Here is a 25,871-nt window from a genome sequence, read left to right as displayed (position 1 = left end):
CGCGCTGCGCAGGCGCCGTGGCCGTTTCCGGAATCTGTCAGCCGCTCCCTCTGGGCCTCGGTCCTCCGCCCGCGCCCGCCGGAGCCTGTTCGCGTCGACTGACCAGAGTCCGCGAATTCTCCGCTCCGAGCCCGTCCGGTCTGCCCCGACCCAGGTAAGGGGCAGCGGGGGCGAGCTTCTGGCCCTGCCGGCCTCCCCTGGCCCGGCCTCGCACTGGACTGGAGCTCGCGGGGGCGGTGAGGCGGGGGCTTAGGCCGCGGGGCCCGGAGGCTGAGGGGCGGGCCGGGTCCCCCCTTCCGGCCTCTTCAGGGGCGGGGAATCCGCGTTCTCCGCGGGGGCCCGCCGAGACCCTGGGGTCCCCAGATCGCTTTCTTCAGGCTTTCGATCCCAAAGCCTCCTCCGATGCCCAAATAAACGGTTGCTTCTCCTGCGCTTCCATTGTGGGCATTTATCAAAACCTCTAAAATCGTGGTAAACGGGATAATTTCCCCTTAGTCAAGCGCCACGAGGGACCCTTCATTTCTTTCTTTAGCATCTACAATAGGGGCCCCACACACAGTAGGCGCCCCTGGAATGTTGGGCTCCTTTCTCTGGCAGCCCTCAATCCTTCGGCTTTTGGGAGACGTTCCCGAACTCGAGAAGAACCTTCCCCCAAGTTTTTAAAAAATCTGCTCCGACCCCCTCGCTTGAGTGCCATCTTTCCCTAAGTTACAATTGCACATAATCGATCGTACTCGCTCCGTGGCACCTTTTCGTGGCACCTTTCACTACAATAGGATCGCCCAGATTCTCATCCCGGCACCAGCGCTTTCTTAGATGACCCTGGGAAGATTGCTTCTCTGAGTCCCCGTTTCCTCATCTGCGGTAACAAGATTCTTAGAGTTGTTCTGAGGATGAAGTGAGTTTATTTGCAGCAATTGCTTAAGATGGTTCCCGGCCCAGAGTAGGTGCTCAGTAACTATTAGCTATTCTTTGTGATTGTGGGCATTCTCTGTATATCTATCTTCCCTTCCTTCTCCCCTTTTCCCTCCAGATTTGAGGACCAGAAAAGTGCCAGATTTATTTATGTTTCTGGCCCCAACCTGGTATTTACTACACTGCTGGGAACATGGTAGGCACTTAATAAATTGTAGTTTAGAATCTTTTGACTGTAAAGCCATCTGTTCTCCTACTGTGGCTTTAGAACCAGGAGGAAATGCTAATCTACTTTTATCTACCTCAACTCGCCTAAATTACCGAAGTTATCCTAGTTCTACCCTCTTTTATCAATTTTATCTAACCTTTGATTTCCCATAGGCCCTAGGTTTTTCAGATATTCTTAAAAGGGGTGGGGGTGCTGGGGAGAGTGGAAGGTACTAGTCAGGAGGGTATTTTTGCCCTGTTACAGAGTGTAAGTGGCTGCATCCTATCACAAAGTGTTCAGAGACCTTCCAAGGTTAATTCATCCACTTAACACAATTAAAGGAGGGGGTCGTCTTGGAAAATTGAATCTCCTGCTGGGAGGGAGCATGTCAGTATTTTGATCTAGGTAAGTAACCCCATGCTGAAACAAGTTCTGTCTGAAGAGGTTTAAAATGGTCTGCTGGTGAGGCTGCTGCCTGGAGCTGGAACACGTCCCTGCACACTATAGAGGGTGTGGTGACCTTGGTACCTGGTATTGCTGGGTTGGGTAATGAGAGTAATTAGAAACTGGATGAATCACAGTCTTGAAAACCCAGCCGAAGTAGGGAAGTGAAATTCCCACTGTACTGATACTTTAAAGCTCCAGGGCCAAGAATTTAAAGCATATGTAGGTGTTTCCAAGTACAGAGGGTACTAGCTGGGATGGTTCAAAAGCCTTGGGTCAGAGGAAGAAAGGGAACTAACCTATTGAGCATCTGTTTTGGCCGAGGCTTGAAACTACATGCATTTATTATGTTATCTCATTTAATCCTCCTACCAACAGCCTTGGGATGTCAATGATATGTCCATTTTACAGATAAAAAAATTGAGTGTTAGCAGGGAAGGGAAACAGCTCAGTGGTAGAGCACATGCTTAGCATGCACGAGGTCCTGGGTTCAATCCCCAGTACCTCCATAAGAAAATTTTTTTTTAAATAAAGAGTTTTAGAGATATTGAATGACCTGCCCACACTTTCATAGCTAGTGTGTGTCAAAGCCAGGATTCAGACCCAGGTTCCCTTGGCTCCAGAGCCCATGATTAACCAAACATCAGGACGCCTCAAGTGATAAGTATAGAAAGGAGTTGGGGGTGGGGAGGTCCTGAAATCATACTGTGCTGTTATAAATACAGTGCTGGACATTAAAAGGTCATCAGGAGAAGTTTGTTAAATTTAAGGTCACCACCTTTTTGTCTGTCCATCTTTCTCCTCTTTACCCTCATGAAAACTTAAGTTTTTAGATTTTGCTTAAATATGAATCACAGTTTAGAAGTTATAATTATCACCCTACGACAGAAGGTATCTTTCTCAGTACAAAATTCAAGCTGTCATTATTCTGCTTTCACTGAGTTTGATGAATACAGGCTGTGTTTACTGGTGCCTGATGAATTTGACAAACATGAGTGTTGTCTTGGCCTACAGACTTAAAATAGCCCCATGATTATAAAAGAAGTACAGGTCTGAGTGTATATCCAAATATGGAACTTGAATGATATGACAAAATTAGAAACGCAGTTTTAGAAGTAATTATACCATTGAATGAATGTTTATCTCTTTTGAAGGCTTTGCGACATTGCTTATAAGCCTGAGTTTTAGAATGGGGAAGCCTTTGCACCTTTTCTGTTTTAACTGTATGAGATATGTGCTTTTATTGCATGTGGATATTTACATTAAATTATTAATTTGCAGAGCAGTTTTGCTTTAACAAGTGAGCCTATAAAATGTGGCATTTAAAACTAAGTTGCTTTTTTTTTTTTTTTTAATTTTTTTAGGTTGGGGAAGGAATTAGGTTTATTTGTTTTTAGAGGAGGTACTGGGGATTGAACCCAGTACCTTCTGCTTGCTAAGCACACGCGCTACTATTTGAGCTGTTTTCCCTCCCTTAAACTGCTTTTAATTAAGGAGATGTATTGTGACATATGTTATTTTGAGTAACTTTAAGTAAAACCTTTTGTAATGGGTAAGCATCTGATAGAGAAAAAGAATCATGCAGTAACATCTGGAAGTTTATTTTTAAAAAAACAAATTAGTCTCATTTGAATTCATTAAAATTTTTTTTTATTTGTTTTTATTTGTGAGTTGTAGTTTGCTTTCTGAACATGTACAAGTTAAAAAAAATTAATGACCTGAATATCCTCAGTCTTAGAATAGAATGTGAAACACTGACATTTCTTATCAGATGTTTTATTTAAGGGTAAACGTACCTCTTTTTGACCTTTGGGTTCCTTTACAACAATGAGCGGAGACATTTCCTTTGCTTCCCACTGAGATTGATTTCTGCTTTGTCTGCTGAACTTTCATTGTTCACTTCACAACCTTCCAGTGGCCCTTCCATCCACTTCCTGCTTGCATCAGAATTCCTCTCTCACATTTCATTCTCCACCCTGGGTTGACGGACTTGTACTTAAGTGTATTGAAACTTCAGAGTTTTGTGAGTGCCTCTTAGAAATTATAATGGGGGGAGCCACACTGGCTGGTTTTTTGAAAAAAATTTCTCTTTCAAGTAATGGTTGCTTCTTCAGTGGATATAGATTTGGCTGCCTATAAAATAGAGAACTTGATTTGATTTTTAATTTAGCGATGTTTCACAATTCCTGCTTTTCATTTAATTACAATAAAAAGTTGAAAGAGTAATAAAAAACACCTGCCCACTCTTTGCCTAGATATACCAGATGTTAACATTTTGCCACATTTACTCTTTTTTCTTTTCTTTTTTTTAATTGAAGTATAGTCAGTTTACAATGTGTCAATTTCTGGTGTACAGCACAACGCTTCAGTCATACATGAATATACATATATTCATTTTCATATTCTTTCTCACTGTAAGCTACTACAAGATACCAAATATAGTTCCCTGTGCTATACAGTGTAAACTTGCTCTTTATATCTGTACATGTTGTCCTGAATGATTGAAAATAAATTACAGAAGACGTCATGACACTTCATCCTGAAATACTCCATCATCTTTATCTCCTAAGAGTTAGGACATTCACCTACCTAACAGCAAACTATTATCATAGTTAAGAAATCAAAAATAATTCCATATTGTTATATGATAGGTAGTCCAAACTCACATTTTCCCAGTTTTACAAAATACATCTTTTACGGCTGTTTTAAAAATTTAGATTTACAGTCGAGTTTTATTTATTGAATTTGGTGTTCATAGCTCCTTTAATCTGGAACAGCCACCACCCACCCCTCCATCCCACCACTGCCTTTTTTGAATAGTCCAGGCCACTTATTTCAAAGGATGGTACACATTCTGGTTTTAACTGTTGATTTCCTCTTTGTGTTATTTAGCTAATTCCAGTCCCCTTTATTTCCTATCAACTGGAAATTAGATCTAGATCTTGATTGAATTTAGAGTAAATGTGTTTGGCATATGTATTTTATAGGTAGGTTGGCCATTTTACCAGGTTTCTCCAGGGTAGTCCTGTGGCCTGTTTTCACAGCATAATTATTAATAGTGCCCCTTTTTGCTCTCTTAAAAGTATTCTGGTCTGGATAATAAATTAAGTGATCACTATTTGTAAGTGATGATGTGCACTTCAGGTCATCTCCCATCAGGAGGCCCATCAGATTAGATTGTCCCACTACTTATGACACTGAGATTGATTAGTTGGCTAAGGTGATGACTGCCAGATTTTTTTTTTTATTCTAAAGGCATGTTTTTCTCTTTATAATTAGTACGTAACCTGAGGGATGACCATTTGAGACTGTGTGAATATCTTGTACCCCAACAGTCTTAGCCCAGAGTTTTAGAGTCCCTTGATGGCCCGTGACAGGATAAATTATACATTGGTGGTTACAATGCTAATTGTATTTAAATGATTAAGTTTTGACATTGATTCTTTTTTAAAGGGAGAATAATGTTTTATTTATCCCCAAACATTTCAAGACCCCCAGACAACTTAAATGTGGGTTGCCTACCATTTTAAATGCTTTTTTTCTGTTGCTCATTGCAGCTTTCTATCCCTTGAAAACACTAAGAATAATGTCCCTGCATCAGTTTTTACTAGAGCCAATCACCTGCCATGCCTGGAACAGGGATCGTACCCGTAAGTATGCTGGGAGCTTTGCTTCTTTATTTTGGTACCTTTGATAGCTTTTAGATGTAGGTACTTTTAGAGATCACATATTTCAGTGTCACATGTGAACAGGACTTAGGTATAGCTTCAGCACAAAACTAGGTCAGTCCTTTGGTTTACAGATTAGAGAAATCGAGGCTTAGGGTGTTGGAAGGACTTTGCAGTGGTTACACCCAAGTTAATCTCAGAGCCCTTGTCAGTGCTCAAGCCTTCTGGCTCTTCGTCCACGTCTTTTTCTGCAGTACCACCTGGAGGGCAGTTTATATCAGACATCTTCCATTGCCCTAATAACCCAGTGTCTGGATGAGTTACACTCATCCAGCATTTAGTCAAAATATCAGAACTTAGAAATAAGCAGTTACAGAGGCATATGGTTTACTCCTGATGTACTGAGAGCAGTATTACATGGTTTTTGCTATGTTATTCATAATAAGCTTGAGTTTCCAGTTTTCTAGCTCCAGCAAACTAAAAGGGGACGGAGACAAGGTTTTAGAAGTAGACACAGTACAGCAAGCTAAGTGCGGGCAATGTGACGAGAAGGCAAAAAAAAAAATCGAAAAACAGACAGAAATGTAGTATTATGCCCATGAATTATTCTTAAAAGTTAGATGTATATTCACTGTCTAAAATAACAGCTTTATTAAAATATAATTCACATATCATAAAATTCACCCTTTTAAAGTATACAATTCAGTGGATTTTAGCATATTAAACAGAATTATGCACAATCACCACTATCTAGTTTAAGAATATTTCATCGCTCCAAAAAGAAACCTGTACCCATTAGCATTCACTCTTGGTCTTCTTCAAAACTCCCAGTTCTGGGCAATTGCCAGTCTACTTTCTGTCTCCATGGATTCGCCTGTTCTGGACATTATGTATACGTGGAGTCATACACCATGTGGCTTTTTGCATCTGGCTCTTTTTCATTGAGCATGACGTTTTTAAAGTTTATCCATGCTGTAGCATGTGTTAGTACTTGTTTCTTTTTTATGACTGAATCATATTGTATAGACAGTATTAACACATTTTGTTTATTCATCAGTTGGTAGAAATTTGAGTTGTTTCCACGTTTTTGGCTTTTGTGAATGATGTGGCTGTGACCATTCACATGCAAGTTTTTATGTGGTTATATGTTTTGATTCTCTTGAGTATATACCTAGGAGTTGAATTGCTGGGTCATATGGTAACTCTGTTGAACATTTGAGGAACTTGCAAACTGTCTTCCACAGGAGCCACATCATTTTATGCTCTCACTAGCGGTATATGGAGGTTCTAGTTTCTCTAACATACATCTTCATCAACACTTGTTATTGTCTACCTTTTTTATTATAGTCTTATATCCTACTGGGTATAAGTAGTATCTCATTGTAGGGTTTTTTTTTTTAATTTAATTTTTTTTTAATAGAGGTACTGGGGATAGAACCCGGGACCTCACGTATGCTAAGCATGTACTCCACCACTGAGCTATTACCCTACCCTCCTCTTGGTAGTTTTAATTTGCATTTCCCTGATGACTGGTAATGCTGAGCATCTTTTCACATGCTTATTGGTTATTTATATATCTTCTTTGATGAAATGTCTGTTCAGATCCTTTGCCCATTTTTTAAATTGAATTGTCTTTATTATTGAGTTGTGAGAATTCTTTACATATTCTGGATACAAGCCCCTTATCAGATATGTGATTTACAAAATCTCCCATTCTGTTTTTTTCTCTTCACTTTCTTGATGGTGTCCTTTGAAACACAAAAGTTTAATTTTTGATGAAATCCAACCTACCTATTTTTTCCTTTTGTTGCTTATTATATTTGCTGTTGTATCTAAGAAACTGTTGCCTAATTTAAGATCACAAAAATAGATACTCATGTTTCCTTCTAAGAGTCTTACAATTTTAGCTCTTGTATTTAGGTCTTGGATCAATTTTGAGTTAACTTTTGTAAATGGTGTGAGATAGGGGCCCAACTTCATCCTTTTGCAGGTGGATATCCAGCTGTCCCAACACCATTTATTGAAGGCTGTTCGCTCCATTGAATTATCTTGGCACCCTTGTCAATCATCAGATGACTGTAAATGTGAAAGTTTATTGGACTCTCGCTTATATTCCTTTCATCTTTTTTTTGTTTGTGTTTTTTTTAATTGAAATATAGACAGTTTACAATTCCTGGTGTACATCATAATATTTCAGTCATATATATACGTATGTATTTGTTTTCATATTCTTCTTCATTATAGGTTGCTATAAAATACATGTATTCCTTTGATCTTTATGTTTATCCTAATGCCAGGACTACAGTGTCTTGAACTGTAGCTTTGTCATAGATTTTGAAATTGGGAGATGTGAGTTCCAACTTTGTACTTCTTTCTCAACGTTGTTTTGGCTCTTCTGGGTCCGTTGCATTTCCACATGAATTTTAGGATCGGATTATTAATTTCTGCCAAAAGAAAAAACCAGCTGGGATTTTGATACGGATTGCTTTGAATAGATTCACTATCTTCTTAAAAGTAACTCAGACATGGTTTACTCTTATTTTTAAATAAATTCTTGGCACATGAACAGTATACTCCAGGTTATCGTTGTGTGAAGTGAAAACCTAGATAGGAGCCTCTGTGTTGAGCGTGGCAGGATGGTGAATCTCCAGCTTCTGTTTTGTGATCATCTCACAAAGCTCCATGGCTTAGTTGCATATATATTGTCTTCACTTTCTCATATAAAAATAAGGTTTTGGAGTATTTTCAATTATTTTTAGTAGAAATGCAAGTTATCATTGTCCTTATTTAAACTACTCGATAAACTCAGTATATTAAGACAGAATTTTTTGTGCTAAATTATAATTTGAAATTTATAATATTTTTCAAGTTTAAATTTGGATTTGGATTTTGAAATCCTATATGCATCCTAGAAATTTAGAGAAATATATAACTTGTTTCCAGAAAGCAGTTGAAGTCTTATGAGTTTAGAGCTAGACATTGATGCAGTTCCACAGTTTCATCTGTAAAACAGATGTAGCTTTCCTAAAGAGTGAAGGAAGGGGGATATAATAGATGGGGGAACTATCAGATGATTGACATAAAGTTTGAGTCATAGGTTTTTATTTCAAGAAGTCAATTTTTTTTAAATGGATGAACTAGAAAGAAAAAATATAAGTTCAAAAAATCCATCATAGGTGTGTATTCTTAACATTTTGGATTGGTCTAAGAGATTTCTCTTGAAAACAGTTTTATTTTGTGATTTGTGTTGCTTTATTGTAAAGGAAAACGAATATATTTTATCAGTAGAATCAAGGGTTTTTATTTTGGTAAACTAGTGTTTCAAACCTGGGTTTATGATAGTGGTAATGAGAGCCTATGAGCTGTTTTCGGCGTTTCAGAAAGTCTAACAGAAGTTAAATATTTATTGTTAATAATGATGTATAGGTGAACTAAGATATCAAGTATCTTTACTGTAGACTAAAATTGTATCAGTTAAGTATAGCAACATTGTTTATTTGTTAATGGTTTGAATCTTTAATTGAGTTATATGTCTCTAATAAATGAATTTTTAAATTTAGTTTTTTTATAAAACATTTTGAAATATGGGGGTCCAAGTAGAGGTAAAAATAATAAAGAAATTCTTCAGGGGTGAATATTGGGAACCGTCTTGCCGCTTTCCTGTTCCTTCCTTCGGTCTGTTTTTGAAATGCCTGTTGTAGCATATCCTTTCTTTTGGTGACAATTTCAAGCTCAGGTGTAAACAATTGACTTTTTCCTGCAGAGATTGCCCTTAGCCCCAATAATCACGAAGTCCACATCTATAAGAAGAATGGGAGCCAGTGGGTGAAGGCTCATGAACTCAAGGAGCACAACGGACACATCACAGGTAAAGGAAGACAGCTGTGAAGTTAGTACGGTTTTTCCAAGGTTAGCACTCATCTGTTTAAATAAGGAGCCTAATAAAGCAAGTCTGCTGTAATATTTAAAGTTGTGCAGCATTTGCTAAGTTTTCTTTAGAAAATCTGAGAAAGTATCGTAATAGTGATCTCAGTTTCTAAGTGCTTCTTTCAGCCCAGCTGGTACCCAGCACTTTACTAGTGTTTCGGAAAACACCAAACCTGCTCAAAGGACTAGGGAGCTTAGGTTAGACGAGGCGTGAAAGCAAAAGCCAGGCAGCATGTCAGCTTGTGAAGCTACAAGCCCAGCTGTGTTCCTAGGGGAACACAGTGTCTTCCAGAAGTTTTCCTGTGTGTTGTTTTTGAGGTGAGGAAGACATTCCAAAATATTGAAAAGGACAGAGTAATGTAACAAACACCCATATCCCTGCCACCTAGAATTAGCAGCTGTCTGTCTTTTTCCTTGTGCTAGAAAACAGGAAACAAAGATTTAATCATAAGGAGTACTATTCCAGATAATAATAAAGTCCCCTCTCACCACGAGCCCTGTGCCTCCCCCGCAGAAGGCAGTCTGTAATTTGATGTGACGTTGTCCCAGGCCTTTGTTGATACTTTCACATATGTGTGTGTCTGTGTATGGAAGCAGTCTTTAGTACCATTGGCTAGTATTTGTAAATACAGCATAAATGACATCATATGGTGGATCTCCCACAGCTTGCTCTGGCTTTCCATGAAACATTGTTTTTGAGCTCTTTGTATCTAGATTAAGTTGATTCTTTTTACCCTCTGGATAGCATTTCATACTTCATTGACTCGTTCCTCTGTTGAAAAAATTTAAGTTGTTTCCACTTTTTCCTTCTTACACTGAATTGAGCATCCCCGAGGAAATCTCGAAGACTAGATCTTAAAGCATTGGCTCTGAGACAGATTCCTAAGTGTACAGTAATTTTCATCTTTGACAAAAACTGTCAGTGATAAAAGCAGCAAGCAGAGCAGTGTCAAAGGAGAAGGAAGTAAAGACAAATTTTACAGTGGTTTTCAGAATTTAATGAACCAAATCTTGATACTGAATTTCAAGAGAACGTATTGCTTTGTTGTTAAGTCACATCTGGCTGCTTTTTGAAAAATAACATATTAACTTATTGCTCTGTTCAGGAGGAACTCTTGTTCTTTGACCCTTACTACTATAGTTTCTTTTTCATCCTATTTTCTGGCGGAGTGATTCAACGTCTCGCTTTATTTAGACCAAGCACATCAAAACTTACTCTCCATGAGTTTTCAGTTACAAGTTTCTCATCTTGGGCTTCCTCTCTCCTCACAATGACTTGCACTTAAGTGGGCAGCACAGGGACTGATGATAATTTTTTCCTTTTTAATTAGGACCCTGAAGTTTTGCCTCTATTCCCCAAACATACTGGTTAGCTTAAAGATATCCTTCCCCACCAAGCAGAAGAAAAACGTAGCATGTTCTGACCGTCTGCACCCTTTACATTGTACTCCCCAGCAAAAACTCATGGCTGTCCCTTTTTGCTTTTACCAGTGATTTATAGGTGATGCTGGTCGGGGGCTGACTGACTATGTTACCAAACCAGCTCCAAAGAGATGATTTCTCTTTTTGTTGCTGTTGCTTTCCCATGACCTTATTTCTATTAGGTTTGACCTATTTTCTAAGTCCCTTTGCCAGTGGCCTTACAGCCTAAAAATAAGGACATCCATATTCTTATATTGGAATTTTAGCATTAGGAAATACTTACAAATGAGTAAAGCCTAAGATAAAAGACCAAAGAAATAGCTCAAAAGTGAACTAGTTACTTAGTTATGTCCTTTTCCTCCCCTGCTTCTCTTTTGGAATCCTTTGAACTTGGGCCTGTTTTCTGTCCAAATGCTCAAATGACATTTTTTTTTTATTTGAAAAAACTGTTGTTGGAAAAGTCTAAATATAACTCTGTGGCAGGAGACCAAGGATCAAACATAATTTCTCAGAGAGATCGTAACTACAGAAAAAGAAAGTTATTCTCTGAAGCTTTTTAGAAGAAAAGACTAGTCAGCACTACAGAGAAAAAGAATGTGACAAACATCAAAGGGATAGCAGAGTTCTGTTGTTTTCCTTTGAGTTTACCGTTTTGTGTTAAATGTTTGATCACTGTCTTCTTAAAAAACATTTTACTGTGGACAGTTTGAAACAGCACATAAAAGCAGAATGATGTGGGGGAGGGTGTAGCTCAAGTGGTAGAGCGCATGCTCAGCATGCACCAGGTCCTGGGTTCAATCCCCAGCACCTCCATTGAAAAAAAATAATTAAATAAATAAACCTAATTACCCTCCCCCCTAAAAAAAAAAAGCTAAGAGAAAAAGCAGAATAATGTAATGAGCCCCTATAAACCCATCACTCAGATTCAGCGGTTGTCAGTTCACAGCCAGTCTCGTTCTCAACTCACTTTTCTCCTTCCTGTACTGTTTTCAGGTACATCCCAGGCATTGCATCATTTCATATTTCAGTTTGTATCTCTAAAAGATAAGGACTCTTTAATAATAATCAATACAATAGTCTTTTAATTGGCACCCTGACAAGGGCCACACGTGGCTGTGATTAGTTGATGTATCTCTGAAGTCTTTTGTTCATAGACTCCCTTCTCTTTCTTTTCCTTTGCAATTTATTTGTTAAGAAAATTGAGAAATCAGGTTGTCTTTTCTGTAGTGTTTTCCAGAGCTTGAGTTTTCTGATTGCAGGCCCACTGTGTTTTACACATTTCTCCGTTCTCTGTGTCTCCTGGAAATTGCTCGTCGAAGTTAGGTAGTAATAGGTTCTTTCATGAAGGAAGCAGCTCATGTCCAATCGTCTGCGATATTAGCAGCTGTTGACGATCAGTGCCCGTGTCCGTTCATTTAGTAGTGGCTGCATCGTGGTGATGTTCTGAATCTTTCATTTCTTCTCTATTGGCTGAAATACATTTATGAAAGAGACACTTACCTTCATCTGCTGTTTGGTTATTCTGAGATATAATTAGGACAGTAAAGACAGGATAGATGCTTGATTCCTTTCCTTTTCCTTTAGAGTATTCTGGTGGCAGGAAAACAAAAAAGATGCAACACTGAATTAGTAAGAAATGAGAATTTGTCTTTTACCATATATTTGCCCTTCCCAGCTCTCTTTTTAACAAGTGTATGTCTAAAAAGAGTTAAAAGCTAATGCCTAAAATAGTATGAGGCTATGACTGTGGTTTTACAGCTTCCATATTTAAATGAAAGATGTAGCTACAGAAATAAACTTAAAACTATTAAAACCTAGCAGAAGGCAGTTCCTTGTATTTTTCTTAAAGAGTAAGGATCTATTTTTTAACCACCTCAGGAATTCTTATAAAATACATATGTGTCTAATTAGAGTGGTGCTTATATTGGAACACAGGATGAAATTTCAGATTGTCAAAATCATTACAAAATCACTGAATTTTGTCATTACCAGACAATATAATCTGGATGTTAGAGGACGTGTTAGTTTTCTGTTGCTGTGTAACAAATACTACCATCTTAGCAACTTAAACCAAAACACGTTTATCATCTCACAGTTTTTGTGGATCAAGAGTCTGGGTTTGACTTATCTGGGACCTCTGCTCAGATCTCAGAAGCTGTGATCAAGGCGGCAGCCGGGGGGGTTCTCATCAGAGGCTCCACCAGGGAAGGACCCATTTCCAGACTCCTTCAGGTTGTTGGCAGTAGAGTTGATTTCCTTGCAGCTGTAAGACTCGTGGCAGCTTGCTTCTCCAAAGCCAGTAGTGGAGGAAGAGTGTGAGAGTCTCTAGCAAGAGGGGGGTACCACACTCCTAGGTAACCTTGTACACTGTCGTGTACGTCTCATCACCCTGCTGGCATTCCGCTGGTTAGAAGCAAGTCTCAAGTCGTGCTCACACCCATGGGGAGCAGGTCACATGGAGTCGTGACACCACCAGGCAGGATCTTGGAGACCACTCTAGGGTCTGCCCCCCACAGTAGTTTCAGAGACTTGCTTCATGTTGTCAAAAAGCTTGTAATCAAGTTAGGAAAACAAGACAATCATAAAACTATTTTGCATCACACATCTGGGGATTTATCATAAAGAGATCGTTTTAACCAGCGCAAAAAAGTATATGCTTAAATATTACAATTTTAGATATTTTAATAAGTGGTTGGAAACTAACAAAACATTCAACAGTGGATGTTTGGGAAAATTATGATAAAAATCAGTGTTCTAAAATAATGTGTAACTACTGCTAATTTACTAAAAAAAAAAGCAGGAGAAAATGTTTGCCGTGATAGCAGTATCCTTTGCAGGGTGAACGTGTGTGGATGTGAAGAACAGAAGCAGGGCTTTTTTGACTTTCCATGTGTCCCATTATGATGTGTGTCTTATGACAATATATGGGTTTGCTTTTGTAGTTAAAAATAAAATTTGAAATCTAGTAAAGAGGGCTGCAAAGGTATCCTGTAATGAATGGATTTAAAAATCAAAACACACATCACTGATTATACTCCCCCATGTCTTTTTCCCTTCTGCAGTACAAATAATTGAGCTGACTGTCCCTATAGGTGAATGAATGTATACATCCTTCACGCTACTAAAGTCGCCGTGATTTATGACTAATGGAGACTTTGCTTTAAATTCATCTTACTCTTTTAGTATAAATGTTAAGAATTTTTAGGGAGATACCTATAATAAAAATTTATGAGTAGTACTTCTATACTTCAGTGTTAATTTGTATTTATAGAAAATATCTCATCAATAACTATAAAATGACTGAGTCATAGCAGATTTTACTCTTGGTATGTAACAGACTGACCTTGACTTTGGAACCCTTCACAGAGGTACTGTGAAAAGTAAGTCTGATCAAATAAGAAAAAAAATCTTACATTCAGATGCGTATTTAAGTCTCTTCCTAGTTTAGATGCAGAGATACTCAAGACTCAATTTCATAGAACTTGTATCATCTACAAAAGGTATTTCTGTTAGTTTAAATGACAGTGACCTTTAGAAGAATCAGTTTATATTTTTCACTCTCTATACTAAAGCCTGTTTACCTTATATGTTGTTTTATTTGGATGTCACATAGCAGACGTTCAGCTAATACCATGGAATGAAATCTGTTACTAAATGAACAAAGGTACTTTCAGACCAAAATAAAATCTGATAAAGAGGGAAGGAAAAAGTCTTCAGCCCAGATAGTCTAAAGACAAGTGGGTGGAAGGAATGCTCCTGCTTGGTGGGTGACCTGTGCAATTATGAAACAGCTCTGTTCTTCCCGGCCCCCAGAGGACCCTGAGTTATAGAACTTTGCAGAGAAACAGCCTTTGTGTGTGAGGTGGTGATTGGGACCACAGTGGGGGAAGGATTGGCCAGGGAGGAGGGTGCCCATCCGCCTCTGCCACGTCAGCTCTCCGGGGCAGGCAGAGCAGGTGACTCCTTGTCCCACTTGCAGGTATCGACTGGGCTCCCAGGAGCGACCGCATTGTCACCTGCGGGGCAGACCGCAATGCCTATGTCTGGAGTCAGAAAGATGGTGTCTGGAAGCCAACCCTGGTGATCCTGAGAATTAACCGTGCAGCCACCTTTGTCAAGTGGTCCCCACTAGAGAACAAGTTTGCTGTGGGCAGCGGAGCACGACTCATTTCTGTTTGTTACTTCGAATCTGAAAATGACTGGTGAGCAACATCTGAGTCTTTGATTTCTCTCTGTAGAGTAATACACTTGGACCGCTGTGTGCTCAGGGGCTTCTAGAGGCACTGGGTGAAGGTTTAACTCTAACTTCAGGTTTTCTTCATGTGGAGATTTTTTTTTCCTTTGAAAGTCTCCATTCTCTCTGAGCATTTTTCCACCTTCTGTGTACAATGAGTCAAACCTCACATCTCTCTCATATTAACATCAAGCTGTGGTTTCCATGTCTTGATCCCCTAACTTGTCTGTTCTTCAAGATGCTGCTACTCTTCTCACTCCGCACTGTCCAAATTGCTGTTTTCTTACTCAGATATATAAATTATAAACTTGAAAGATTCCCAATGCCCTGAGGAAGAGTTTTTTCTCCTGTCTCTATCCACCTAAAATATCTGGGATTCTTACAGGTAACAATATTTTCCTTTCTGTAAAGTTTGCTGACCAAATCTGTGTCCTGGGGTGGTGTTTTACTTGTTTAAACTGTTGAAGTAAAATTGACGAGAATTTAGAAATATAACCAGCCTGTTGTACTTTATACTGTAAATCACTTGCGGCTGAGCCACAAGTCAAAATACAGGGGTTTATCTTGTGCTAAGTGACTTCCTTTAACTACTGCTTCCTGCTTTCCTTGTTAAGGAAACCACTGCTCTCCCCGCACAAGTTCAGAAAGGGTGATAAACACCCTTCAACGTGGAATTGTCATTTAGTGCGAAACTGGCAGTGTTTGTATTTGCACTAAAAATAGCAGAGCACACAGTGCACTTCATGTGTCACTGCTTTCTGCCAGAAGGGAAGGGAAGGGATTATCATATTACATTTTGTAATTTAGTAAATTCTCAGAAATTTTGATTCTTTGAAATAAATCTGTGGATTTGCAACAGGATTGAATTATGAATTGAAGATGTGTTTTTTTCTCAAGCATCTTTGAAAATAAGGCTCACAAAATGTTGCCTGCTAGAAATGTTTAGAAGGCTCACTGCACCAAATAGATGAGAAGCAGCTCTTCTTGGGTAGCCTTCAACCGCAGTGACTTTGGACTTTTATTCATTGAAAAATAGTCTCAAACTCAGGTAAATTGGGCTTTCCTGTGGTACTGTCATTTGAATGAGCCATGTGTTCAGGGGAATGTCTAGCCATGGTACGGTATTTCATTGGGATATTTCATTCAGCTTCCAGAAGCCTTTAGTGTAAAATAACTGTTTTATAGAACAAGTCAGAATGTCGTGTATTTTTCAGAAAGGCCCCTGAGAAAAAGATTCTATAGAAAGGTAATTTAGCATCCAAGGAAGGGCTTTCGGCTCAATATTAAGTCTCTCGGCTCCAGAAGAGCAGAATATGATTGGCTTTTAAACAGCAGTTTAGGGGTAGAAATTGAATTAGGCCAGAATAATGACTGATCTTAGACGTAAGCAAACACTTTGGGTGGAACTAGAGAACTGGTTAGAGGCTCGTCTCCAGCAGGGGTTCTGCTGTTGTCTTGGCTGTGATTTCTCTGTGAAAAATAAAAGTGTGTGCAGCTTCGCAGAGACTTAGAAAGGATATTAAGCTATTTTACAACCCAAACTTAACCCAAAATGAAATAATTCACTAAGTATTTGTAATAAAAATTCAAGTAATTTCAAACATCAATTTCTATTTCAAAGGTTAGAGTCACGAAATCTGAAACTCCGTGGGAGACAGCACCAGAGTTAATCCGTAAATATACTTACTAATGAAGATTTCTTGGAAGCTGGAAAAGTTGAGAGCTGGCTACTCTGATGAGAAGGTCAAGGCCTGAGAGACAGAAGAACAAAGGGGCCGCTATGGTTCTCTGTCCTCTCTTCTTGTAGAAACGCATCTTCTCTCTGGCAGGAGGCCCTGTGGCCACGTGGGAACCATGCGTGGGTGTTTTCGCCTGACACACATTTGTAGGTCATTTGGGGACCGTTGCTTGATGTGTGGATAAACTCACATGGATTTTCTCCTTTGGTAGGTGGGTAAGCAAGCACATTAAAAAGCCAATCCGCTCCACGGTCCTCAGCCTGGACTGGCATCCCAACAACGTCTTGCTGGCAGCAGGATCATGTGACTTCAAATGCAGGTGGGGATGAATGAGAATTGGTAGACAGCCTTGTCTTTCAGCGAGTGTGTCTGAGGTTCCTTTTCTCTATAAGGTGCCCTGCTAGGCCCCACGAGGGACTCAGATGAAAGGGAAAGGAACTAAAGCAAGTGCAGAAATCACAAGGTAGAAAGAAGTGGACTTGGAGGGGCAGGCGGAGGGGATGCGAAGACGGGGCCTGGAAGTTTCCTCAGGCAGAACATCCTTGGTTGGAGCGCAGGTAGAGTGCCCCCCACCCCTGAGAGTTATTTCTCATTTCATAACCCAGGCGGCCAACTCGGCAAATTCCACAGTGAAACCAAGATTAACAAAACATAGCTGCACAGTGAGTGCACTGCTGAGCTGTATTGTGCTGTTCCTTTTCAATTAAAGCTCTTTATTTGTCATTAGCATGAGGCTAAAAGAAACACAGCCACTTTGCTAAGAGCTTTAAGGATCATACAGTGTAATTGCTTTTTAAAGCTGTTCTTTGTCAAGAAGGCTTTTTTCCCCCTTACCCAGAAGGAAAGCAAGTAAATGTTGCTTCGTGTTGACTGTCTGGTGGGTTGGGAGACAGGATGTCTATTTCTGGGGTAAGCTGGGTGGAGAAATTCCAGGAAACATGGCTAGTGCTTCATATCCAAGAATACCCAAGGGTTTTGGGGTTTGGGCTTTCTTTTAAAGGGTGTATATGGGAATTTGGCTGTGGGATGAGGGTACAGCAGTGTCAAGGTACTTTTTGGGTAAAGTTGGGTTCTTTTACTTCAGAACCAGTGTGTAACAGTAAAGATTTTTCCATCATTCAGGAGTGTTGTTGTTTGTGATGTGTTGCCCAGAGTCATTCTAGTCCCCTTAGAAGATAGGACCAAGTGGCACTTAACCCTGCCACCTGGATTGTCAGGCTGTGTCTACAACCTGCCTGAACAGGTAGCTTACCATTCTTTTGTTAATACTGATTTCCAGAAATAAACGTTGCTTTTACCTGTGGTCCTGTGGGTAAGGGTCGTTCTGTTCGCACTCTCGAGCTGGCAGCTGAGAACCAGCGTTCTTTTCTGGCTTCCGATGACAACAGCAGTAGCCAGCTGATGCCGATTCAAAGCTCACTGAGGTCACATCAGCTAACTTACAGATAACTCAGGGTGTCCTCTGCTTCTCCGCTGTCCTCTTCCAGAGCTGCTGCGGCCATTGTCGTTTTAGGGGGAAAATATCCCAGATCACTTAGGGAGTCTTTAGGTTCAGAAGTTCTTGGAGAGAAGCTGTATAAAGAAATAGCACTGGAGGGCAAAGAAACTAAAAGGGCAGATTCCCAGCTGTTCTGTGTCCCTTCTGCTTCCCAACTCTGGGTTGAAACATCCTTTCCCACAGCTCCCGGAATTAGAGATAGAAACTAACAGCCCGAGGCTGTAAAGGATGTGCCTTCCTCCCAGACTAGACCTGTCCCAAAGGCTGGGCGGTGGGCCTGAGTGTGACACCAGGGAGAGCCTGCCCACTCGTCCGCACTGGCCTCCCTTGGCTTTCTCTTTGGGTGTCCCTGTCTTTCTTTAAGTGAGTTAATGCCTTGGTTCATCGCAGCATGGCTAGCACTTGGCTCTCTCCCGCTGTTTGACGGTGTGGGCCTCCTGGAACGCTGCTGAGAATGATGGTGAAGTAGGCAGGAGAGTACGCTGTGGTTTCTCGGAGGAGCCCGCCCTGGGCGAGGGAGGGTAGCGTGCACTCCGGGGGGAAGGGCTTTGGGGTCGTCACATGTAGAACTGTGCCCCGGGGGCAGTGCCTGACATGTTGTAGATGCCCCATGAATGTCTGTTGATGGAGGATAGATTTGCCAAACTTGGGTTGACCTGTCGGCAGCCCTTAGAGCCCTTCTGTGTCTTGAGAGGTTTGTGTATCTGAATTTATCCATCGCCAGGTTTTGCTTTTAATGAGTCGGTGTCTTTGCAGTTTGGACACCTTACAGCAGCTGCCTGCGGCCTGTTTCTGCAGACACGCATTTCCATTTACTTTTTCCTTCGCTTTCTGCCCTTGAACCGCAGAGTGTTTTCTGCCTACATTAAAGAAGTGGATGAAAAGCCAGCCAGTACCCCCTGGGGCAGCAAGATGCCTTTTGGTCAGCTGATGTCAGAGTTCGGTGGCAGTGGCACCGGCGGCTGGGTGCACGGGGTCAGCTTCTCCGCCAGCGGGAGCCGCCTGGCCTGGGTCAGCCACGACAGCACCGTGTCCGTAGCCGATGCCTCCAAGAGCGTGCAGTGAGTATTTCCTTTGTTTGGAGTGGGGAGGTGGGTGGGATCTCTCTCCAGCTGGCCCAAGGCTGCGCTCCCCTGGGTGTAAGTGCAGGGCACAGACGTAAAATTCCGAAGCAGAACTGCAAGGCAGCCTTAAAGGCAGAGACACACATTTAGAGTGCCCGTTTGGGGACATTTTAAAGACTTAGGTCTCGCTTCCAGAAATACTTTCTAATGCTAGTGCTGGGATTCCTTTGAAGGACCCTCTTGGTTTGCTACTGATAAGAAAGAGTTCCTCCAGAACGTCAGTTTAGTCTGTTCCCAGAATTCCTTACAACACGTAAATGTCATCCAGCAGCCTTAGATTGCATGGGAGATACGTTCTCACCCTGTGCAGTCAGGGAACAGTGACTCCATGAATTTGGGGCTTCATTCAGTAACACCTCACAGCCCGGTGCCAGTTCCCTGGTGTGTGTGGCAGAACCCAACTGCAATGACTCACTGTGAGGGACAGGCCTGCCTGGCCGAGGGGAGCCGGGGTGTCCTGTCACACTTCAGAGCTGTGTTTGCTCATCGTGTGGTCGAGGAAGAGAGAAAATGACTGGAATCCTTTCAGCTTATGAATTTTGGTTCTTTCCCTGTGAATCCTTTTCCATTGGCAGCTGAAGGTTAATCCACCTGTGAAGGTTTCCTGACTTGCCACCCTGTGTGCTGGGAACCAGTTTCATCTCACTCCCTCTGCCCTGCAGTGACGAGGTGTCGTTTCAGAGAGAATGTATTTTTCTTAATGGGATTAAATTGGTTTGTTTGTTTGTTTTTTCCCCCAAATTTTTCTGACACCTCCCCCCATTATAAATGGTGCAGTCTTCCAGGAGATTTCCATATGTAGACAGACACTTACATATTGTATCACTTTTACCTCAAACAGGGTTATGCTATAATTTTATACACTAGTTTGCTTTTTGTCATTCAATAATCTTTTGATCTCATGGCTATGTGACCTGTGTGCAGTTAATTGTAATGCATAATAAGCTCTGAGCATATGCTTATTGCAAGCCCCGTTCTACCCTCAGTGATTTATTACAGGGCTTTTCTGGTCCTGCAAGTCAGATTACATCCTTCACCCATCTCCATCTCAGACGTAACTGTTTCATGTGGTAAGGGCCAGGTATGCTGCAGTAAAGCCTTAGGAAGAGGTGATAGGATTTTAACCCAAAACCAGTCGTACTGGTGGGGCTGGGGGCACCATAGGGGGGTCTCCTGAGACACAGTTTTCAAAATACATCATCTTTTATATGGAGCTGTATGACCCTAATTCATCAACCAATGTGTTTGCCTGCCATGTCTGTGTGACCTTGGTCAGGTGTGAAGCAGATGACTGTGAGGTGTACGTGTGTGCATAGCACACACACACCCAGCCCACTCCTGTGTGAGTGCCTGGCCGGCCGACGCTGTGTTGGGTTCATCGCTGGCCATAGCCCCTGCCCCAGTGCCTGGTAGGGCACAGAGACCAGCCTCTTGTAAATGTTCGTGGTCCCAGCCCTGTAGGAGCCCACGAGAGCACAGTGAGGGGAGGAGAGCAGAGAAGGGCGTTCAGTCCTGAGTGACCATGACAGTCAGCTCTAGGAGGTCAGAGAAAGGAGAAGCCACTTCAGGCAGAAGTGGTCCAGAAAGCTTCCGGAGGGGATGAAACTCGCGGTGAGCTCCACAGACAGGGGTGGGCTTTGGATAAGCAGGAGGAGCCCAAGGGTGCGTGGGTAAAGGGCAGGGGACCGAAGACCGGGACAGCAGGGGACCAGCGCTCGCCAGGACCACGCTGTCGAGCAGTTTGTGGAGCACAGGCCAGAAAGCGCTGAAGGCCTCGCTTCTGCAGGTTACTCAGGGCTGTCTCATGCTTGAGATTCCTGAAAGTCTGGGTCGTGGGGCTCCTTTGAACATAAGTGTCTGTTTATATTCCCGAAGCCCCTGTGAGAATGGGTCCTTTGTCATCTGCTGTGTCTGAAGAATCCACGTGGTCCGTTCCATCTCAGGTTAACAAGTGTTCTTGTGTTCAGGGTCTCGACTCTAAAAACAGAGTTCCTGCCCCTCCTGAGTGTATCGTTCGTCTCGGAGAATAGCATCGTGGCTGCTGTAAGTGTTTCTCTTCATTTTTCCTCATGGTGCCCTATATCTAATTCTCCAGAACAGGAGCAGTGCGAGCTCTGTGGCTGTGCACGAGCACAAAGCAGCACCGCCCTGGAGAAGAGACAGCTCGAGGGGCGCCTGTTCCACAGTGGGCTTGGTTGGTGGGCGGCGTACCCTGCAGGGCCTGACTGGTGCCTTGTTTCAGGGCCACGACTGCTGTCCAATGCTCTTTAACTACGATGACCGTGGCTGCTTGACCTTCGTCTCCAAGCTAGACATTCCAAAACAGAGCATCCAGCGCAACATGTCCGCCATGGAACGCTTCCGCAACATGGACAAGAGGGCCACGACTGAGGACCGCAACACGGCCTTGGAGACGCTGCACCAGAACAGCATCACGTGGGTGCCGCCGGCCCCCCACTTCCCACCCCCCTGGGTGCCCCCTGTCGCCAGGGCCCTGACCTCTGTACATCACATGGGTGCCGCCAGCCCCCAGCCCCCTGGGCACCCCCTTCGCCAAGGCGCTGACCTCTGTGCACAGGTGATCGGGTGACCAAATGCCTTTCCTCCCTCTTTGTTTCCTGACTGGGTGCCCATGAAAATCCTGTGTACTTTGGGCCCAGACATCCCTTCAGTAACAAGAGTGGTGAGAAGTCTGCAGCTTCCTGACTGCAGGCTTTTATTTTCAACTTGTCACAGAGAGTGAGCCGCCCCCACATAGTCGTGCTGTCCCTGGAGGGTTGGACAGCACCAGCCACCCACGAGCAGAGGGCGCACTCTACTGTGGGCTTGTACGCCCGTCAGGCAGCCTCTTCCTGTGTCTTGTTTTCTCAGAAACTTGATTGAGAATGAAAGGAGACTTTCCTGAGCGTCATGTTCCTCTGGTAGTGAACAGTCAGCGGGAAGACTAGTTATATCCTATTGGAAAGGGTAATTCTAGCTGTCGTCTCGACCGTGGATTTCAAGTACCGCGGACAAGAGAGGAAGGTGATTTAATTAGGGAGACAGCATCACTGGGACAAAGATGAAGAGCTTCTTGACTGACTGTTCATCAGGCACATGTGATTAAATATGACCGTAGAATTGTGTTTCATCCCAAAAGCTTGATTTTTTTTTCAATCTTGGGGAGAAATGCAGTGTATTCTTGATATTTTAAATTATTGTGTTCAGAGTTGGATACCGTAGGATTTTTTCTTTGACTAGACCTTTTGTGTTGAGAGACTTACACTGACCTTTTGTGTTGAGAGACTTACACTGAGGTGATGATCACAGGAAGAGCAGTGGAAACCTCCAGACTTAGAATGACTAACCGCAAGCCGTGCTTTCCATCATGCTCACGGGAGAGGCCACTGGGCTGAAAATAGGCTGGAAATGTCTGTGCTTTATTGAAAAGTAATCACGAGAAGGCATGGAGGAACTGTTCTCCATACTTTTCAAGTTTCTCTGTCTTGAATGATTTTCAGAATTATTTTCTGTGAATTTCTCTTAAGCGTTTCCACAGACTGTGCTTCTGGAAGGAAACTGCTCTCATCACCTTTTTGAGGTTTTTAGGTTAAAAATAAAAAGACAGACCCTTGCAGGTTGACGTGACTACTTTTATTGGCAGATATTAAGTCCTCTCTGCCCGGAAACAGGGTCAGCAGACTTCTCCTGTAAGGAACCAGAGAGTGAGTGTTTTAGGCTCTGAGGGGCTACCCAGTCCCTGTCCTGGTCCCTCACCCCACGGTGTGGCCTGTGGGCTGCGCAGGCAGTCCAGAGACGAACGAGCCCAGGTAGGCTTCAGTGAAACTTTATGGACACGGAAATGTGAATTTCACATCACTTTCCCATCATGAAATAATAGTCTTTTAAATTTTTTCCAACCACTTAAAATTGTAAAAGCCATTCTTTAGCTCATAGGCGGCACAGAAACGGGTGGTGTGTGCCATCCCTTCTTTAGAGGGAATGTTCTAGACACTTCAGAGGAGAAAGACAGACAGTGCCTGAGCTACGGAATTGGTTTTCTTGAAAGATTTTCAGATAACGTGGCGAAGCCAAGTTGTTTTATTAATCTGCCCCTCTGCTTTGCGTGGTTAGAATTTTGTGGTGTGTCTGAATATTGCCAATATTTACAATGATTAGTTTCAAATGCAAGGAGACCTCTTGGCTTATGTGCCCTGGCTGTCTTGGCAGGTGATTTGGGAGTCTTTGTTTGGAGCCAGTTGGATTTCAGACATGCTTCATCCTGCCTCTAGTGTTTTTCAAAAATTGTTTCCATTTCAGTCATAGCTGTGGTCGGGCTGGCTCCCTGCTCCCCAGGGTGCGTGCTGTGTGGCCTGGATGGTCCTGCTTCTCCATGTCACTCTAATTAGTGCCGGTTCTTAACTTTTCCCTCCTTTCAGTCTTGTCTTTTCTGGACATCTGGTAGTACAGTGCGTGCATTTCCTGAGTCAGATTGCTGCAGACGCATGTGGAGGACGGACAGCTTATTCAGGAGGTGATAGGCTGCTCTTCCCTTAAGATGCTGTTACGCTTTTAGGAAGATTGGAGCTCGCTTCCACCACATATCTTACAATCTCTCGTTTTTGCTTTTTTTCAGCCAAGTGTCTATTTATGAGGTGGACAAGCAAGATTGTCGCAAATTTTGCACTACTGGCATCGACGGAGCCATGACAATTTGGGATTTCAAGGTATTTTCTACCTTTCAGAACAAATCTGGTTTGTATTAAAACTCTTCCTGGGAGAAGACTTTCTCATTTCTTAGAACAACCGGTCAGATCCAGTGCACAGCACAAGTGCAGTGCATTCGGCTGCATTTCTCCTTAAAATCTGAACATTATTAGCAGGAGAAAAGCACACTCTCTCAGTGAGATGGAACACGCCCGCTGGTGGTCCATTTCCTCACTGGAGAACAGTGGGGTGCTGTTTTTGTAGCAGGCCCCGTATTGGGTACCAGTCTAGTTTACTGCATAGGTTAAACATTCCCTGACTGCCTGCCAGGTGCCAGGCACGGTGTGGCCATTGAGGACACTGAGGGGAAGGAGCCCTGAGGGGCCTCTCTGGTGGAAGAGCGGGGTGGGGCAGGGGCCGGGGTGTGGTTCCAGAGGAGAAGCCAGTGCTCTGTCTCACACTGAGGAGTCGGGGAGACGCAGGGGAGACTGTACCAGGGCTGTGAAGGCAGCACGTGCAGACCAGCCATTCGGGCAGTGGTGGCGCCTGCTGAAGCCCCAGCTGGAGCTGGAAAGGAGCCAGGGCGCGGTCAGGGCGCGGGAGCCGGGCTGTGCCCGCAGACAGACGGGCCTTTCTAGAGCCCACAGAGGAAGCACCAGACTGTGAGGTGCGGGCAGCCTGGGCCACTGTGGGCTTCCATGAACAAAGGACACAGATGTGACCTCCAGCTGTGCTGGGGGGCATGGCCAGGAAGTTCTGGACTGGAGAAGTTTGGGGGCTGAATGGACGGGCACTGTGACAGTGAGGGACAAGTCCCGGAGGACTCTGCACCCTGGCTTCAGGATTAGGCAGATGGCAGATGAGGTGGGGAACCAAGGAGGGGTGTGGGGGTCAGAGAGCCTGGCTCCTGTGTGCAGCTGTGAATGGATCCTCCAAAAGTTAACTATTTGCAGAATTTTGCCACTGCCTTGCAAAACCATGATGCTTTTTCCTCCCCCTGGGAGTCTCTCCCCCACCCTTTTTACCTTCACCTGCTTTTAGGTCCTGGGCTTTGCACACCTGTGTGACAGCTCCACCTGGGCAGTCACAGCTCCACTCTTTATTCTTTGATCCCTCCAGCCCAGTCCATTTCTCTCCCTCTACGTGTGTGAGCTAGAAGTCCCAGTGCCGTTTCCTCTGATCCATCCACCTTTGAGCCCCTGCAGTGTTGTGCGCCAGGCTGGCTGCATGTGGTTTACAGTAACATAGGAGTGCCCATCATGAAGGCATTGAGAGTGAAGGGCCGGCCATGCGCACAGATGGCCCTGGTCAGCACGGGCCAGTGTCACACATGATAATAAGCACACATGTGTCCTGAGGAACAGGAGTGTGTCCAGAGCCTGTGGGCTGGGGCCATGGGGACAAGGGAGCAAGGGCCTGAAAGAGCCAGCAGGGGGAGCCCTGTCCTGAAGAGTTGCTGGCCAGAGGCGAGAGTCGGGGAGAGTGTTTCTCAGAGGTGGGGGCCAGATTTGGGGGTCGGCTGCACCTCAGCCAGGGAGGAGGGGGAGGAGTGGGGTGTCACGGGGAAGACACCAGAGTGGACAGATCTCAGTGACGATCCGTGTTCTTTCTGCCGTTCTGCAGACCCTAGAGTCTTCTATCCAGGGCCTCCGGATAATGTGAAGCTGAGCACGCCTCCCAGACCCAGCACGACAGACGGACAGGCTGTGAGGAGCAGCTCCACCGAGTGCATGACGGGAGGAGAGCCGGCCACCAAGAAACACTGAAGACGCAGATGGCGCAAATATTGTTGTGTATTTTGTTTGAATATAATTGGTGAAAGTTGGTTTTTTAAAAGCAGCAGTGATTTGGGTTTTGTTTTTGTTTTTTTGTTTTGCTATTTCATTCCATTCTTGACCAAAGCTTCTCTTTAAGTAGTTTATTATGGAAAAGTGTCACACTAACTTAAAGGAAGGGGTGGGGGAGGTATGTGAATTGTCCGCTAAAAAATAAAAATACTGAATGTG

General features: G+C 43.1%; 1 protein-coding gene across 2 annotated transcripts; it reads left to right on the top strand.

The window, feature by feature from the left end:
* The first annotated feature begins 5 nt into the window (after window positions 1–5).
* Window positions 6–25,871, top strand: ARPC1A (actin related protein 2/3 complex subunit 1A). Of its 2 annotated transcripts, none has more exons than XM_072943300.1 (10): window positions 6–154; window positions 5,125–5,217; window positions 8,999–9,103; window positions 14,564–14,786; window positions 16,769–16,876; window positions 18,904–19,116; window positions 21,147–21,222; window positions 21,422–21,615; window positions 23,795–23,885; window positions 25,489–25,871. In XM_072943300.1, exons 2-10 carry the CDS (start codon window positions 5,154–5,156, stop codon window positions 25,525–25,527), a joined length of 1,113 nt encoding a protein of 370 aa, XP_072799401.1. In that variant the 5' UTR covers window positions 6–154; window positions 5,125–5,153; the 3' UTR covers window positions 25,528–25,871. The 2 variants fall into 2 exon arrangements, with proteins under 2 accessions (XP_072799401.1, XP_072799402.1); XM_072943301.1 differs by lacking the exon at window positions 6–154 and adding an exon at window positions 1,392–1,528.

This window comes from Vicugna pacos, chromosome 18, assembly GCF_048564905.1.
Source record: "Vicugna pacos chromosome 18, VicPac4, whole genome shotgun sequence".
NCBI classification, from domain to species: Eukaryota; Metazoa; Chordata; class Mammalia; order Artiodactyla; family Camelidae; genus Vicugna; species Vicugna pacos.
Note: the sequence above shows the minus strand (reverse complement) of the source record. Positions and strands in the feature narration are given on the sequence as shown.